Raw genomic sequence first — 18,308 nt, 5'->3', positions numbered from 1 at the left:
AGGTTATAAAATTAGTCTACGAAAATCAGAATCCTTGATATGTACAAATACCAGTTAGAAGATATAATGAAAGAAAGGACACCATTTAAAAAAACCAAGAAAAACGTTAAAAGCATAAGTATAAATGTAGCAGGAAATGTCTAAAACCTATGAGAGTAAAAACTCCACAAAAACACACATGTAGACAAGAACAATGGAGACATCCTATATTCATGGATATAAAGATGCAATATTACAATGCTTTTTTCCAGAGTGTGACATTTTGATGATGTTTGTTAGGAAGGAAAAATAAGCCGGGAATATGCTGAAAAGAAGAGCAATGAAGAAGGCTATCTTCAGTAAAATATACTATTAAGCCACTATAAGTAAAACTGTATGGTATTGGCACATAAATATGACAAGCTGGACAGTAGAATAGGAAACAGAAATAGATCTAATTGCATTTATCAATGTATTATATAGAAGTGGTATCGCAAATCAGTGGAGGAAATAATTTCCACTGCTTTTAAAATAATAAGTATAAAAAAGTGAATAGTCATATAGAAAAAAAGTGAACAGTCATATAGAAAAAAATAAACTGGATTTATTCTTCACAACATATACCAGAATTAATCCAAAATGAATGAGAAATGAAAACATACAAATATTAGAAGAAAACATAGGTGACTTCGTCTAAAACTTAGGAATGTGGAAGACTTTCTTAACTATAAGTCAAAATCAGAAAGCACTAAAAGAAAAGTCTGACTGGGATGCTTGGGTGGCTCAGCAGTTGAGCATCTGCCTTTAGCTCGGGGCATGATTCTGGAGTCCCGGGATCAAGTACCGCATTAGGCTCCCTGCAGGGAAGCCTCTGCCTATGACTCTGTCTCTCTCTCTCTCTGTGTCTCTCATGAATGAATGAATGAATGAATGAATAAATCTATCTTTTTTAAAAAAGTCTTTAATTTGTTTATACAAAGATTAAAAAGGGCACCTTTGGTTGGCCGAACATCCAACTCCTGATTTCAGCTTAGGTCATGATCTCAGGGTGCTGAGATCAGGCCCTGTATCTGGCTCCATGCCCAGTAGGGAGTCTGCTTCAGATTCTCTCTCCCTCTGCATCTCCCCACTGAAGTGCACATGCACATGCACTCATGCTCTCTCAAATAAATAAATCTTTAAAAATAAAAAAAAATTACAGAAAAACTGATTCCAAGTCTAGACAGGAAATGTACAAGATAAACCTGAAATATATCATAGTAGAGAACAAGGAAGATTCAAAATGTCCTAAGAGTTTTGTCAGAAAGTCTTAGAAGTCAACTTGAATATGATTCTACTGGGCAAAGAGAAAACAATATGAACACTAATTAGGATAATAATGACAATAGATTGAGAGATATGAAATCATGATGATATAAAATGTTCATGGTTCTCCTTTGAAGGATGTGAGGAAATGTTATTGTTTTGAAAAGTGGTAAAGAATCAAGAATTTATTCTTACTTTAAGAAGTTCGATAAAATGAAATTGTGATGAGGGGAGGCTTTCCATTACAGAATTATTACACTAATAAATGAAGAATAAATGAGTAAATTAGAAGAATATCATTTCATTAGCTATAAATAATCAATCTAGACAATTATCATCAATACCTTATGACTTCCCAAAAAGAGAGAGACAACTAGATGTTATGTACCTGCTGATAGAGAAGGTACTGACTATAAGATAGTATCCCCCAAATAAATAAGCCACCTAATCAAACCTCTGTAACCAATTACATGAAACACAGTACAAAGAAATACATGTTAGATGACTAGAAATGCCGTCATCAGAATCCAGACACAATAAACAATCCTCCTTTTCTTCCAATAAAATATTTGCAACAAAATTCAGAAGGTGGAGTCAGGAGAGAGGCATGTTATCTATAAAGGAAACTGAAGAGATACACCAACAATTCACATTTAGTGAACCTTATTTAGATTTAATTTGATTTAAAAAAATACTTTTTAAAAATCAGAAAACTGCACATTAATGAACTTTTTTGTGGTACTAAGGAATCAGTATGAATTTTTTAGTTATGATATTGGTGATAATGTGCTTTTAAAAACTCTTCTCTATTAGAGATTCATACAGAAACATTTAATATTTGCTTCAAAATAATCAAGTGATGGGAAAGGGTAGAGGCAAATAAAAGACAAGATTATCCAATTGTTGAGATTTAGATCCTGTGTTCATGGGGGTTAACTATATTACTGTTTCTGCTTTTGTTTATATTATATTTTTATTGTATGTCACTTTTGTTTTATTATACAGAATCTTTATAATAAAAATATTTTTTAAAAAACACTTAAAAGTGACTTCTGGGGAAGACAACAGAGTAGGAGGACCCTAAATTCACCTTGTCCCATGGATACAACTGGATAACACAGCAGTGTAAATAACCTAGAAAATGACCTGAAGACTAGAAGAACTGACCACAGCTAAATGTAGAGAAAGGGGCCACTTTGAAGAGGGTAGGAAGGGTGGAGACGTGGTGAGGAGCTAAACAGATTGCAGGGCCTTCTGCAGGAGGGAGGGATCAGCAGGAGAGGAGAGATTCTCTCACCAAGGAGCCCACTCAGGGAAGACAAATACCTATAATATTCAGTTTTGAAAACCAGAGGGATCAGATTTCACAAGTTCTTCTAATCAGTGGGGCTTAAAACCTGGAAATTTAAAAATCAGCAGGCTCAGCTCTGGGAGAACTGGGAGAACTGGGAGGGCAAGAGGAAACGGTCCCGGCCCTTAAACAGCCCAGTAAATAGCCCCACTATGATACAGCATGGAAGCAGCTGTTTGAAAAATACCTGGAGCACACAGGAGAGATTTGTTTATTAATCTCAGAGCTCAAACTAAAGGAGCAGGGATTGTTGGGAGACTTTTCCAGGAACAAAGGAGCTGGTGGGTGCCATTCCCTCCTTCCATCACCTCCCCACACCATTCTGGACACACAGACACATGGGGGGCCCAGTGCAGCACCTCCATTCACTGTGTGACTTGTAAACAGCATGCCCTGCCCCTTGTTCCCCTGCAAACACACTCCCTCCAGCCAGGCCTCCATTCCAGGTCCTCTCCCACAGCAGACCCAGGCAAGCCTTGCTAACACCATGTCTTCACCCCTATATACTTCTGGAGATCTGCGCATCCAAATGCATTCTTGGCTTAGCCCATCCAAAATCTTTGGGATGCAGCAAAAACTGTTCTAAGAGGGAATTTTATAGTAATATAGGCCTACCTCAAGAAGCATGAAAAATCTCAATTAAGCAACCAAATTTTACACCTAAAGGAGCAAGAAGAAGAAGAAACAAAACCTAACACCAGTAGAGGGAAGGAAATAATAAATATTAAGGCAGAAATAAACAAACTAGAAACGAAAAACCCTACAGATCAATGAAATCATGAAACTGGCACTTTGAAAAGATCAACAAAATTGGTAAACCTTTGAGACTCTTGATTAAAAAAAAAAGAGGGATCATATTCAAATTGACAAAATCAGCAATGAAAGAGGAGAAATAACAACCAACACCAAAGAAATATGAAGGATTTTAAGAGAATATTATGAAAAATCATAATATGGCAACAAGCTGGACAACCAAAAATAATAGATAAATTTCCAGGACCAGACAACCTTACAGGGCAAGTCTACCAAACACTTAAAGAGGGGTTAACATCTATTTTTCTCAAACTATTCCAGAAACTAGAAGAGGAAGGAAATCTTCCAAATTCATTCTATGAGGCCAGCATTACCCTGATGCCAAAACCGGATAAAGACACCACAAAGAAAAAAAAGAACTAGAGGCTGGTATCTCTGATGAACATAGATGCAAAAATCCTCAACAAAATATTAGCACACTGATTCCAACAATACATTTAAAAAATCATTTACTGAGGCACCTGGGTGGCTCAGTTGGTTGAATGTCTAACTCTTGGCTTTGGCTCAGGTCACAGTCTCAGGGTCCTGAGATTGAGCCCCAAGTATGGCTCCATGCTCAGCAGGGAGTCTGCTTGAGATTCTCTCCCTCTCCTTCTACCCTTCTCCCTGCTTGCACAAGCACACTCACTCCTTCTAAAATAAATAAATCTTTAAAAAAAAATCATGATCAAGTGGGCTTTATTCCAGGGATGCAAGGGTGGTTCAATATTTGCAAAGCAGTCAATGTGATATATCACATCAACAAGAGCAAGAATAAAAACCATGTAATCTTTTCAATAGCTGCAGAAAAACCATTTGACAAAGAACAACATCCACTCATGATAAAAATCCCTTAACAAAGTAGGCTTAGAGGGAACATACCTCAACATAATAACAGCCATATATTTAAAAACTCACAGCTAACATTATCCTTACTTGGTAAAAACTGAGAGCTTTCCGTCAGGTCAGGAATGAGATAAGGATATCCTCTCTCACCACTTTTATTTAACATAGTGCTGGAAGCCCTAGCACAGCTATCAGATAAGAAAAAGAAATAAAAGCCTTCCAAATTGGTAAGGAAGAAGTAAAACTTTAACTATTTGCAGATTGGATGATACTATATATAGAAACCCTAAAGACGCCACCAAAAAACTAGAACTGATAAATGAATTCAGTAAGGTTGCAGGATACAAAATCACTATACAGAAATCTGTTGCATTTCTATATACTAATAAAAAACAGTAGAAAGAGAAATTAAGAAAGTAGCCCTATTTACAATTGCACCAGAAATAATAAAATACCTAGGAATAAATTTATTTAACCAAGGAGGTGAAGGACCTGTACTCTGAAATTATAAAATTTTGGTGAATGAAATTGAAAATGACACAAACAAATGGAAAGACAGTCCATGGTCATGGACTGGAAGAACAAATATTATTAAAATGTGTATATAGATTTAATGCAATGCCTATCAAAGGATTTTTCACAGAATTGGAACAAACAATACTAAATTTTTTATGGAATTACTGAAGACCCTGAATAGCCAAAGCAATCTTGAAAAAGAAAAACAAAACTGGAGGGATCACAATCCAAGATTTCAAGTTATACTTACAAAGCTATAGTAATCAAAATGGTAATGGCACTAAAATGAACACTTATATCAATAGAACAGATTAGAAAGCCCCAAAGCAAACCCATGATTATATGGTCAATTACTCTTTGACAAAGGAGGCAAGAGAATGCAATAGGAAAAATGGTCTTGGAAAAACTGGGCAGCTATATGCAAAAGAATGAAACTAGACCACTTTCTTATACCATACCCAAAAATAAACTCAAAATGGATTAAGGAAATAAATGTGAGATTGAAAATCATAAAAATCCTAAAAGAGAGCACAGGTAGTCATTTCTCTGACATTGGTCATAGCAACATTTTTCTAGAAATGTCTCCTGGGGCAAGGGAAATAAAAGCAAAAATAAACTATTGGGATTTTATCAAAATAAAAAGCTTCTGCACATCAAAAGAAACAACAAAACTCAAAGACAACCTACTGAATAAGAGAAGATAATTGTAAATGAAAATCTGGTAAAGGGTTAATGCCCCAAATATATAAAGAATTTATACAACTTGACACCAAAAAAAAAAAAAAAAAAAAAAAAACAACAACAACAACAAATAATTCAATTCATTTAGTAGGTATGACTTGGCAGTGAAATTCATGAAAAGCACCCTTACCCGAGATGTGGAGAGTAGTTGTCCTATTCAAAAAACTGAAAATATATTCCGTGAAATAGTCTGGGGAAGGCAAGTTTCTTTGCCCCAGACAAACACCTTGCAGGGACAAAGCGATGATAGTCACTGCCAGCTGAGGAAGTGTGTTCTCATCAGCACCATCACTGCTCAGTATTCCAGACTTTTCCTGCAGCGTTTTGGTTTCCATACACTGAAATCAGATACACCAGAAAGAGAAAAGTTTGAACCTCTGAAGTTATTGTGATTCAAGTATCTCTAGGATTTCCTCCAAAAGACAAGAAATAGTTCTTCACCTTGAAGAGGTCTGAATTGTTTGTAGGAACATGATGACCATCATTCTCTAGTCTCAGAATTCTGTTTGGAAAATACCCATTTCTTTTATCCTCCCAACACTGGATTTTCTAGCTCCCATCCTACGGATGCTTATTTACCTAACATTGCTCATTACTCCCTCAGAGATGTGTTTTCTCCAAGAAGATCTCTTGCTGCTCATGACCGTCCAGTTGGTGAATTGTTTCTCTCCAGCTTCAAGTACAGCCCGCAGTGTAATGACTTTCACATCTATATTCCCGCCCTTGACTTCATCCTGGCTCTGGTGCATTGAGTCATCACAGAAAACTTTTCTTTTCACCCTTGCCTTTCTTCTCAAGATCAATGCATGCTAAGTGCAAATCAGAGCTAGCACAGTCTGTGTTCTTTGAACTCCCATAGGATCTAGGATCTTTTCCACGTGTACATCAATTTTCTTCAATTGAATCATGAGCATCTGGAAAGCGAGAATCTTTCCTTGCATTCCACTAGCATATCATTCACTCATCCAACCGTTTATTGAGTCCCTGTTATGTGCCAGACACTATGAGAAGTCCATTACGTTATGTCCTCTTTTCATTCTCCCAGAGCTCTGTGCAGTGGATACTCTTTACACAGATCACCTGGCCAGTAACAGAGTCTCAGTGTGCATGCACATCTGACTCCGAAGCCTATGCTCTTAAATACTCTTCCCCTTATACATGGAAATAAATGGAAACGGAGGATGGTGATGGGACTTTCATACCATCAAAGCCAGTTCCATCACATAGTGCTTAGGACAGATAGAAAAGGCTTTAATATTAGCTCTGCTATTTGTAACTGAGTAACCTTGGGCAAAATGATGAACTTTGCTAACCTTCATATTTTTTATCAGCAGAAAAGGACAATGCTGCCCACCACAAAGGTTATTAAGATTAGATAAGCTAATGCGTGAGAAATTCTTAATATAGTAGCTGGTACATTTAGGACATGGTCGGCTAATCTTTGGCACTATTATTGTTGGTCCCAGTGTCTAGTAGTGCATCTGATAAACAGTAGGCTGAAGAGGTGACAAGAGCCTTATATTCAGTGTAATGAAAACTCCCCCTAAAGGGAATGGCTCCTCTGGAGCCATTAATGTTATAAACAAAAGAATAATACAGTAAGATAGGTTATAGAAATACCACTCTGGTGGCAAAGTAGTAAATAAATTGCCAGGGCTCAATTTAAGAGCAGGAAATCTAGTTAAGAAGTTACTGATTAATCCAAGATACTTCTTGACCTAAGATGGTAGCACTTGAGATGAAAAGAAGTGGATGTACTTAAGAAATATTACAAAGGACTTGGAAGAAAATGTGAAGGAGTCCAAAAAGTTAAAAATGGCTCAGGTTTCTGGGTTTGCCAACTGTATGATGGCAACACCGTCCACTATGCCTCCATTATAAGAGTCAGGGCTAGTGGAGAAGTCTGTACAGATCCTTGTTTATTTATCATGGAAACAGCAAACAGTAGAAAGAACAGAGAGAGGTGGAAGCAAGAGACTGTGTCAAGGAGATAAAACAGTAGTTGGACAAAAAAAAGGAAGGAATGGAGGGATATTTACATTCTGGTCTACTAGGGAGGGTGGCCAGATTAGGGCACTACTGTGTAGAGCTGCATCCTGGAGCAGCTGTTAGGGCTTTACATATGGAGACTGAATATGCAGACCAAGAACTAGAGATGCTGGTAGTAGTGGGCCTGGTCTACCAGCACCTTCTGTGACCTCACACTCTCTAGTCGGAGAGAGTGGCATCCTCCACTGACATGCCCAGCCTCCTGTAAAAGACTGGCTTGACTGACTAATGATTCCTAAGGGCATTCCGGCCCACGTGTATGGGCTAAAGAATGACAGTGCCAGCCTCCGGAGACAACTGGTCTAAGGCCTAGCAAGGGTTGCAACTCAACAAGAGATCCGAATCCTTGACTAAATAGATGGAGAAAGTAGGTCGACACATAATAGAGTTATTTTATTCTGTTCTAGGAATGTTTAATCTCACATATACTTGGAAGCCCAGGTATTTGCAGTATGTGTTGGATAACCAGAAATCTGCGTTGAATATATACACACCATCTGCTTTTAAGTGCTGGGTTTTCATTCCCATTTAATCTGCATCAAAACGCAGTAACAGATGGGATGACTAAAATCCTGTTGGCTAATTTGAACCGATCTTGTATCATATAGATGTTGCACTGAAAAAATTATATGTGGGCCTATTTCCTTATTTAAGAAGAAACTGAATTCCAGAAAGGAACCCATTTTCTCAATTGGAAGTAGAAACAAAAATATGGCCCTATTTTGAGACTCATGAAATGAGAGTTACCAAAGTGATGCTCACACAGCCCTTAGGAAAACGGTCTTTCCATCTGTGTGCCAAGCACAAGAGAAATTAACATTTTTATGGCAAACGGAGGTTATGTTTGCTGGCTGGTAGGCCACAGCATGATTGCACAGATACCTTTGGGTTCCCAGGAGCCAGAATGGAGGTTAAAAATCAAATTCACCTGTACATGTCACTATTGCTTGAATGTCTGTGTCCTCTCCTGCCCCAAATTCATGTTGAAATCCTACCACCTACTGTGATGATATTATGAGATGGAGCCTTTGGGAGGTGATTGGGTCATGAGGATAGAGCCCTCATGAATGGGATTGATGCCCTATAAGAGAGACCCTGCAGAGCTTCCCAACCCCTTCTGCCAGAGGTGAAACTCTCTTAAGAGGGAACCATCCCTCTTATGAACCAGGATGGGGGCTCTCACTAGATATCAAATCTGCCCAGTGCCTTGATCTTGGACTTCCAGCCTCCTAAACTATGAGAAATTTCTATTGCCTTCAAGCCACTCAGTCGATGATATTTTTGTTAGAGCAGCTCAAAGACACAGGTCAATGAAAAATTCAAGAGAAAAAAATCACGTTTCACGATACTCTTCAAAATGTGCCAGAGGCTGCTCAATTAGTTCTTTAAGAAAATGTGGCTTTAAAAACTTTTCTTTCTTTCTTTCTTTTTTTTTTTTTTTTTATGTTCAGAGCACTTTATCTGCTCAAACTCCCCACTGCAAAGCTGATAAAGGTAATTGAAAGGCCAGCTTTTGCTGGAACGGTAACGAAGGCCAGAAGGGACCAGGAGCCCAGGTCCTCACGGTGGGAGCCCCGAGAGGAGAAAACCACTTCGAGAGATCCCTTGAACATAAGCAGCACGAATCAAAAGCTGCAGAAGAGATACTGTCTGTGCTGACTGTCATGAATAATGCTTTTTGCAAGCTGTTGACTAATGATAAATTCATCTCTCTCAAATGGTACTGCCTTCTTTTCCCCTGGCCAGAAGGCAAGGCAAATAGGCACAGTGCCCTCCCCACCACGGGTCAGCCCTTGGAGAATGATCAGGAGCTGTGAATCACTCACTTTCGTGTTCGGGAGAAGAGAGCTGCCCTGTCACCTGGCTTTCCTGCCCACCCACCCACCCACCCACCTTCTGGCTGGAACTTATTTTACAATAATTACTCATCACATCTCCCCCTTTCATACTCAGAATTTTAAATGACATCACTTACCACCCCATAACTGAAACCCACAAATACCTCTCTTAGAAGCCTTTGACTGTCTTAGGAATAAATAAGTGACAGAAAACGAGGCTCTCAGACCGTATCTCAGCAGCAAAGCCAGTTGGCACCTTCCCCCTTCTTACCTGGCTTCTAGAAGTGTCAAAGTACCGCCTGGTGAGTGCCAAGATATCTTCTGTCTCGTTCTGTGAAAGGAAATAGGAGTCTTCATCCTGCCTGAGGCTGAGGAGGCTGTGTAGGTAAAATTTATACTCTTTATTACTCATGTTGAGCTTGGAAGAACAGATCTCTTCCTGATGAATAATATAATAGAGAAGGAGAAGAGAAACTCTCTGGACCACTTCCTCTTGGAGCTGCTCCTCAAAATCTCCTCCAGCTATTAGTAATAGGGCATCTGGTTCAAAGCACTGTTCCGAAAACAAAAAATAAAACAAAAGTAGAGACAAAGTTTAGCAGATAGTCCTGGAACACTAACGACCACCGGATCGCCACTGCCTATTATTTTATAAATAGGAGGGGCATGGGGGCAGGCCCAACACTCAGCTTCAGATAAGACAGTCCTGGTTGGACTTTGATACCTCAGTGGTGCCTTATTCCCGGACAGTAGTCCTCCGATCTCCAATTGTCTAATGGCTGGCTTGACTAAAACCAGTTGACTCTTTGGCTTTTAAGGTAATGCCTCATTGCATTTAGAATGAAATCCAAGCTCCACACAGCTTTCTCTTTGGTCTGGCTCTTGCTTACCTACCTCCCTTACCTCATCCTAACCTCCCCCTACCTCTCTCACTGACCTTTTCCATCAGTCCCACCAAGCCCTTTCCTACCACCTTTCAGATCTTCTTTCCCCTCATTTCTCAGATCTCAGCTGAAAGTGACACCCCCTTGGAGATGCCTTCCCGAGCACCGTATCTAAAGTAGAAAGCTCCAACCCCTGCCCCATGTTCTCCAGTGTGGCACTGTAGCACTGTTCGATGGAAACATGACCCAAGCTACAGAGGTGAGCCATGCATCCCTTTAAATTTTCCAGTAGCCTCATTTTAAAAAGTGAAATTAATTTTAATAATATATTGACTGTAATGCACCTTGTTGAAACACATGTGCAAGATATGATCATTTCAACATGTCATCACCATTTAAAAATTATTTATTAGCTACTTGACATTCTTTTTGCCATGCTAAGCCTTCAAAATCTGGAGTGTACTTTACACTTCCCAGCATGTCTCAATTCAGACAAGCCATGTATCGAGTGCCCAACAGTCACATGGAGCTAGTGGCAGCCCCAGCACATAGCATGTTTATTTTCTTTGTGGCACTAGTGTTCTATAATTACTTTCTCTCCACGTTTGTCTTTTCCCTTGAGAATAAGTGGTCCATTAGGGCCAGGTTTTGTCTGTGCACAGTTCTATCCTCAGCATCTAGCACAATGCCTGGCAATTACAAGGCGTGAAATGGAATGAATGAATGCCATCTGCCTCGCCTTTATCCTACCTAAGAGAATTGCTAAAAATACTTCCATGATGCTTCATTTGTTTCACACCCACAGCCAGATGCCCGGCAAGTCTCATCAGGGAAGTTTATGAGGCAGAAGGTGTTTTGGGTAATGTGATGGGACAATGAGAAAAAGATACACACGGGGTTGTGGAGCAGAAGCTCTCCTGGCAAGACAGGAATGGTCTTACTTAAGACAGTGAGGAGCTCCTAAAAATTCTCCTAGGATCCCAGGAGTGTCCCACTGCACAGTACCAGCTTCAGAGTGAAGGCATGCAGGGATGCCTGTCCTGAGCCCCAGAGGGATTTTTCCCACTATGGGACAATTTACTATCACATCTTTTAATCTATTCTCTGAGGTGGAAGTTTCAGGTATCCTAATTCCATATGTGCTGTGTGTCCCACTGGGTAACATCTGGGACACACTATCTGAGTCAGGAAGAAACATGTCATCTGTCTCTAAAACAAAGCACTAATCACATTCTTCACAAGCCATATGGATTCTGTTCTCTCTCTGGTTCAAGTGTACTGGGATAAGAACTCAGCAAACGGAAGGACCCGGGCTTCCCAACAAGACTAACTCACTGTGACCATTAAGCTCCACCACTAAAACCAACCCAGCCCTTTTGTTTCTTGATTAGCCCACAAGAAAAGTGCATGGGTTGGTAGCTGTTGGCAGGGCTGACGCCAAGACTCAAGCAGGCGAATCAGTTGAAACAAAAGGGTAATAAAGCCATTCTTTGTAACATATAACCTCCTGAAACCAAACTATTGATAGTGTTAGCTATCCTTTACTGGAAGCCATGTGCCCAGAACAGTGCTAAACACCTTAGGTACCAAGGTATTCCTCAGTAAATAGATCTAATTGGTTCTGGAAAAAATGTCAGATAACAAATTTTTTGATGGTAAGAATATTAGTTCATTATTTTTTAAAAATTTTTAATTTATTTATTCGTGAGAGCCACAGAGAGAGGCAGAGACATAGGCAGAGGGAGAAGCAGGCTCCCCGCAGGGAGCCCGATGCAGAACTCGATCCCAGGACTCTGGGATCGCACCCTGAGCCTAAGGCAGACGCTCAACCAATGAGCCACCCAGGTGTCCCTCATTCCATTTTTTAAAATGGAAAAACAAAATATCTCCAGCCTATTTGATAACCCACCAAATATTTCTGCATAATGTTAAGCACTGAGACTACCAATTACCCATTTATTTAATGCATAGTGAATAACGGGTACATTTCTATGCAGTATGCAAGGACACTGCACAGAATCCAGCATGAATTATGTCTTCTTTCTATAAGAAAGTTATATCTCTAGCACATGTGAAAAGCAAGTCTAAGAAAGGGTAATGTACCTAAGGTCACAAGGCTAACAGTGGTGGCCCAATCTTAATCCCCTCACCCCCCACCAAAGATAGGCTTTTATTCTCTTATCCCTTCATTTTGTGCCTTGAAGAACTAAGCTACAGACACACCTATGTACTTCATGTGCAGCCCCTTCAACTAGTAATTTTCTCTCCCTCCTCTTTGATAGAAAAAGAGGTCAATTAGGAGACCAAGAGATAGGTAAGGCTGTAATATAAATCAATGAGAACATAGTACAACTAGAAGACTGAAGGAGTTCCTGCTGACAGACTTTCAAGTTCTGCTCAGGTTGTTTGAAGAGGCTGGGTAGGTTGGAAAAAGAGTGCCAGTGACACGAGAAGTGGGACTTCCATGAGGCCACCAGACCAGACACATGTGGCCAGGGTTTGCTTGACCACACACAAGAGTACGCAGCCACATTTCATCCCATTAGAGGTGCCCGAGATCCCTCTCTATTTGTGGTTCCTTCTCAACATACCCTTCTAGGATTGGGGTAGGAGGGATGTGGCCTGGGGCAACAGAGGATAGGGTAAGATATGGTTTGTGAAAAGCATATAACATGGAAGGTAAATTGATTTGTAACTGAAAATTTTTAAATAGCTGTGGAGCATCTCATTTTTTCTAACTAGAAGTTTCCTTCATCTTGAATGAACAGAAGTTGCCTAAACCTTGCTTTAATTTTTTGAGGCTTGCTCAAATAAAGCTCAGTTGTGAATCAAATGTCTGTGGGCTGAAATTTTTCTGCCTTTTTAGGATATTTGACTCTTAAGAAGTTATTTTTGTATGGAAGGCAGTGGCTTGAGGAAAGACAATTATAGGGATCATCAGAGGGGCTAACAGACTTTGACATGACAAGAAGCACTATGGGGATTGGTGGGGGATTGGACTTTCCAACTCATTGTCACTAGATTTGTTTTAGTTGTTAGGGATCTTAGGAGTGGCTAAGTTGTGTTGGGGAGAGAATATTTAGTAAAATTTTGCAAATACTTCCACCCCATGGACATTGAGATCCGTCATCCGTCTGGTGAAATGAGTCTTTGTTAAAGAAGAATGGACTCATTCAGGAATAATCCATCGATTTTTTAAAATCTTGTCAGGTGGAAGCACAAGGTTTTGGGGGGTAAAAACACAGATTCTGGATTCCTTTAGCCAAATCAGATCATCTTCCCCAGTTGCTTCATTCAGTTTTGTTCATTGCTAATGCTAAGAAAGCTTTACTGACAAAAAGCGATATGAAATCTTTCTTCTACGTTAATAGGACAGTTATCAGACTTGTAGGATAAACTTTAAAGATTTTAAATCCAAAGATACTTTAATTTGATTTTGGGTTATAGATAAATCCACTGGATTTTTTTCAAGTTCTAAGATTTTTGTAAGGTCTTTTTGGGGGATTGTGTCGACTATAAAAGGGAAATTACATTTCTTCCTTTTCCAGACAAACCAAGAGTTGGAAGGATGTTGGCTGATGGCAGACACTGGCTTTTTGTGGATCTAGACCAAATTCTGTGGCATTTCTGACTGACAGAGATAAATCTTAGGGTAATAAAAATTTGTTAGATCAAAAAGTTAAGATAAAACTTGAGCTAACCCCTTTTTATCCTATAACAGAAATGACAAATGGGGGAAGGGAGGTTGAATGAAATGCAGGACCTTAAAGTAGTGGTTCTTTACCTTGAATGTATCTGAGAATCTTCTAGAGATCTTGGATAAAAACCCCTAACCCTTGGGACAGAGAGGGGAGAGGTCTGGGGATGGGCAGAATGTTGATACTGAGGAAGGTTCCATTTCTTGGCAGCACTGCAGGTACCTCACCAGCACTGCTCCGGTGTCCAGGGGTTGGAAATGCCCATGATGTATAGGAAACATGAGGGGATGGAGAGAGCCTGAGCTGTCCTGCCCCAGCTGTCCTCACACACAGCTCCCTGAGGAGAGAACCAGCACTTGGGTCTTACGGATGAGAGAACTGATGTTCAATATGTCCTATCAACTAGAAGGTACCAGAACAAGGATTTGGGCCCCGTGCTGACTCCAGACATCCAAGTTCTTATCCCTTCACCATGTCTGCAACCTATGTAAGCTCATGGTTCTCACCATAACTGAAGTGGAATTCATTCTCTTAGAGTTAACTTAATCCCTCATTAAGTTCACTAAAACTCCATTTTAATCCTTCTCATTAAAAAAAGAAAAAAGGGCCATGATCAGGCAAGACTATCCATTTTCAAAGGCTAAAGCTTGAATGGATTTATTTTTAAATGCACAGTGCTTTCAGATACTTCAGATTGATTTATGTACACACACACTCCCATTCAGTTTTTACCTAAGTCTGAAAATACAATTGCAAACATTTTTTCTCCCCACTTCCCTCTTTTTTTTCAGACATTTAGGGATAGGAACTTACACCCCACCCACCCCCTTTTTACCACAGAATTTTAAAAAATATTTTTAAAATTTATTCACTCACGAGAAACACGGAGAGAGAGAGGCAGAGACATAAGCAGAGGGAGGAGAAGCAGGTTCCATATGGGGAGCCTGAGGCAGGACTCGACCCCACGGTCCTGGGACCATGACCTGAGCTGAAAGCTGACAGACGCTCAACCACTGAGTCACCCAAGAGTCCCCTATCAGAGAATTTCTAATATACACCCTGCCTCTAAATGGAAAAGTCCCTAAAAAGACATAAGAGAGATTTAACAACAAGCTCAAGCCCTGTGGTTTGTGCTAGACTGCAGTTGTTTGTAAAGCCCTAGGACACTGTTTCTCCCTGGCTTTTTATGAATGAGATGGAGAGATTTCGTAGGGATCCTTGCTTATGGGTGATTCAGGTGAAGTGTAGCCCTCTGAGCAGGTGAAGTAGAAATTTGCTTTTTTTTTTTTTTTTTCTTTTTTTAAACCACAGTCTTTTCCACAGAGAAATAGCAGCAGCAAGGAGACTATTAAAGACAAGTGTTTCACTTCCCGGGACAAAGACATAGCTTAGACAGAAGCTAAGTTGGCCAAATTAATGTCACAGTAAACAAAAAGTACAAAACAACCTCTGCCCTGCCCCCCCCCCAAAAAAACAGAACAATTTTGCATGTTTACATTCTCACTAGCTAGACTAATATTCAATCAGCCTTAATAAGGCACTTTATGTCATTAGGGGAAAACATTTCCCTGAAGCAAATTCTCAGAGGACATTAATAAGATATGACTCCTACTTATTTCCATGGGGAAGTCTTATGTTGCTATATATATAAATTAATGTCATCACAGATGAGTTGCCTATTATAACACATGTTTTCTCTGGGAGCCCTTGGGAATTTCACTAATTATTGAATTATTTATTGTTTGTACAGAGCAGAGAAAAATTCTCTATTAGTAAGACCCTCTGTCATGAAAAAAAAAAAAACCACACACACAAACACACCAAAAAACACAAAACAAAACACTTGGCCCAGGAAATGTTTCCCCTAGACCTAAGCACGATTGAGAAAATCTGCCAATTTTTTTTTTCTGGAGGCAGTTATTTGCTTCTTTTCTTATTTATTTATTCATTTATTTGTAGGTTCATTCTGAAAAAAAAGTCTCATCCATCAGGAAAGGGATGGTGAATGGGTTTTCATTTGTTCCCATTTGCTATCGTTTACAATACACGCTCCTGACTCTGGTGCTGTCCCTGTGGATCCTTCCACCCTCACGGAGACATTCTGATTCTACATTAAAACAGATTTTACACTGAAGCGGCCTGTAGAGGCTTTTTAAAAAATTTCATCCCAGGCAAGTTAAATCTTATCTACGGAGGGAGGAAGAAGCCCCAATGTAGTATTTGGTGAAAGCTGCCCAGGCAATGCTGAGGTGTGGACAGGGTTGAGAGCCACAGGTAAGGCTGGGAATCGTGGCCCATGAGCCATAGGCCTCATTTGAGCTCCGTCTACAACACTTCTCTTTCCCAGTTCAGATGTGTCATTTTTAAAAAATATTTATTTATTTATTTATTTATTTATTTATTTATTTAAGAAAGAGACAGAGCATGAGCAGGAGGGGCAGAGGGAGAGGAAGAGAGAACCCACACAGGGCTCCATCTCACAGCCCCTGAGATCATAACCTGAGCCAAAACCAAGAATCAGATGCCTAACTGACTGAGAAATACATTGCTCTCTCCTTGGCACCTGTGAATTTGAAGATGACTCCTGCCTGGTCACAACATGGGAATCAGCAAAGTGTTTAAAAACTGTCACAAGACAAGGCAGTCAGTAGGAGAGCATGTTCAGAGGGAATATCTGTCCCAACAGAATTACACCAAAGTATATTTTCAGGATGACTTTCTTATTTCTGCCATCTACTGGAATAAATTATTTTTCAGCTTTCTGTGGAAAAAAAAAAAAAGCCACCCAGGCGCCCCTCAGATTTTTTAAGAGGATGATTATCGCAATTCATTAGCGATCTACCATGTAAAATACTAGAAAACACCAATCAAGATCCAGGATAAAGTACTTAAAAATTCAACATTTGACAAATATCTTGTCACTATCATTATACTCTCAAAAAGGAATAGCGTGTAACCAGTGATGCACAAGTTCTCTCTAACCACAAAAAAAAAAAAAAAAAAATTAATCAGAAAGAAGAGAGAACTAAAAGTTCACACTTGCAACTTAATACCCTTTAACATGCGGGTTGCAGACAGGCTTTCATAAACATTACCATCTTAATAAAAGTACTTCTCCGTGTTTTTAAATGCTATACCCGGAATGCTCAATGGCTTCCAATATCCTGACCATGGGAGTTATTATACCACAATGCGCCGCCCACTTGGGTACTGCATTAGTGTTTGCTTTACTGAAATAAATGGCAAGAGAATCCATTGCTCCTCTTTGAACCTGCCTGGCACCTGATCCCATATTCTATTGCACTAACCAGACTGCAGTCTCCTTGCATTGCCTTCGTCCTCCGTGGGCAGCCAGTTTTCTCCAGCAATGTTTGGATGAGGCTTCCAGAATGGTTCCGGGGTGGGGGGTCACCAGCAGAGAGAGCTCGCAGTATTTCCATCAGGTGGCCTGGGCTCCAGGCGCTGCTGCTGTCCTGGTTCGAGGGTCTCTCTGTCTCAGTAGAGGGAACGAGGCTGAGTAGGAGGAACAAAGACACCCCAAATACTGGAAGCTTTGTCCAGAAGCACATTTCTACTCTTCCTTTACCTCCAGTCAGTGTCTGAGGGAGTTGGGTGGCCTGCTGGTGCACACTTGTAACCGGAGGAATTTCTCTAGTAAAGGGGAAAAATAAAGGCTTTAATTATTGTGCCTGCAACATGTTTGAAAGGATTCATTAATTGGGTGGCTAAGCTGATTTGCAAAGGCAAGCTGTTTCTGGACAGCAGGGGGTCCGTAGGTCAATTATAACCACCAGCAGCAGGCAACTCTCATGGCCCTAGACTTTCAAACTGTAGGAAGAGCCAAGAAGTTTGTTAGACTGCCTCTCTCTAAACTAAACAGAGGAAAAGAGTTAGGAAGAAGAAGTTTCTCTCTTCATCTTGTAGATGGTACAAGTCAGAGGACCCAGATGGGAGGTACTCTCATTTTATCCCATACTACAGTAGAACCCCCAGTGCTGTGTGGTCCTCATCGCTCAAGTAAGTAAATAAAAATAAACAGAAAATACATTCCTTTTTAAAAATATTTTATTTATTTATTTGAGAGAGAGAGTGAGCGAGAGAGAAAGAATGAGCAGCAGTGGGGGTAGGGAGGGAGAGGGAGAAGCAGACTCCTCACTGAGCAGGGAGCCCAATGCGGGGCTCGATCCCAGGCCCCTGAGATCATGACCTGAGCTAAAGGCAGATGCTTCACGGACTGAGGCACCCAGGTGCCCCCAGAAAATCCATTTCAATAAATTACCCATATCACATTGAATGAGATGGTTATAGT

General features: G+C 40.1%; 1 protein-coding gene across 3 annotated transcripts in view; it reads right to left on the bottom strand.

Annotated features, from left to right (window-relative positions):
- Positions 1 to 17,568, bottom strand: part of SLC39A12 (solute carrier family 39 member 12) — a 69,661-nt gene extending 52,093 nt beyond the window's left edge. For all 3 annotated transcript variants that reach the window (XM_055332543.1, XM_055332544.1, XM_055332545.1), the window contains exons 1-3: positions 17,308 to 17,568; positions 9,689 to 9,970; positions 5,661 to 5,868 (exon numbers count right to left, since the gene is read on the bottom strand). In XM_055332543.1, the coding sequence (XP_055188518.1) occupies positions 5,661 to 5,868; positions 9,689 to 9,970; positions 17,308 to 17,568 (751 nt within the window). The remainder of the gene's footprint in view (positions 1 to 5,660; positions 5,869 to 9,688; positions 9,971 to 17,307) is intronic.
- Between the last annotated feature and the right edge of the window lie 740 nt (positions 17,569 to 18,308).

Source organism: Nyctereutes procyonoides, unplaced genomic scaffold (assembly GCF_905146905.1).
Source record: "Nyctereutes procyonoides isolate TBG_1078 unplaced genomic scaffold, NYPRO_anot_genome, whole genome shotgun sequence".
NCBI lineage: Eukaryota > Metazoa > Chordata > Mammalia > Carnivora > Canidae > Nyctereutes > Nyctereutes procyonoides.
The sequence above is the reverse complement of the archived record's forward strand: the minus strand, read 5'-3'. Positions and strand labels throughout refer to the sequence as shown.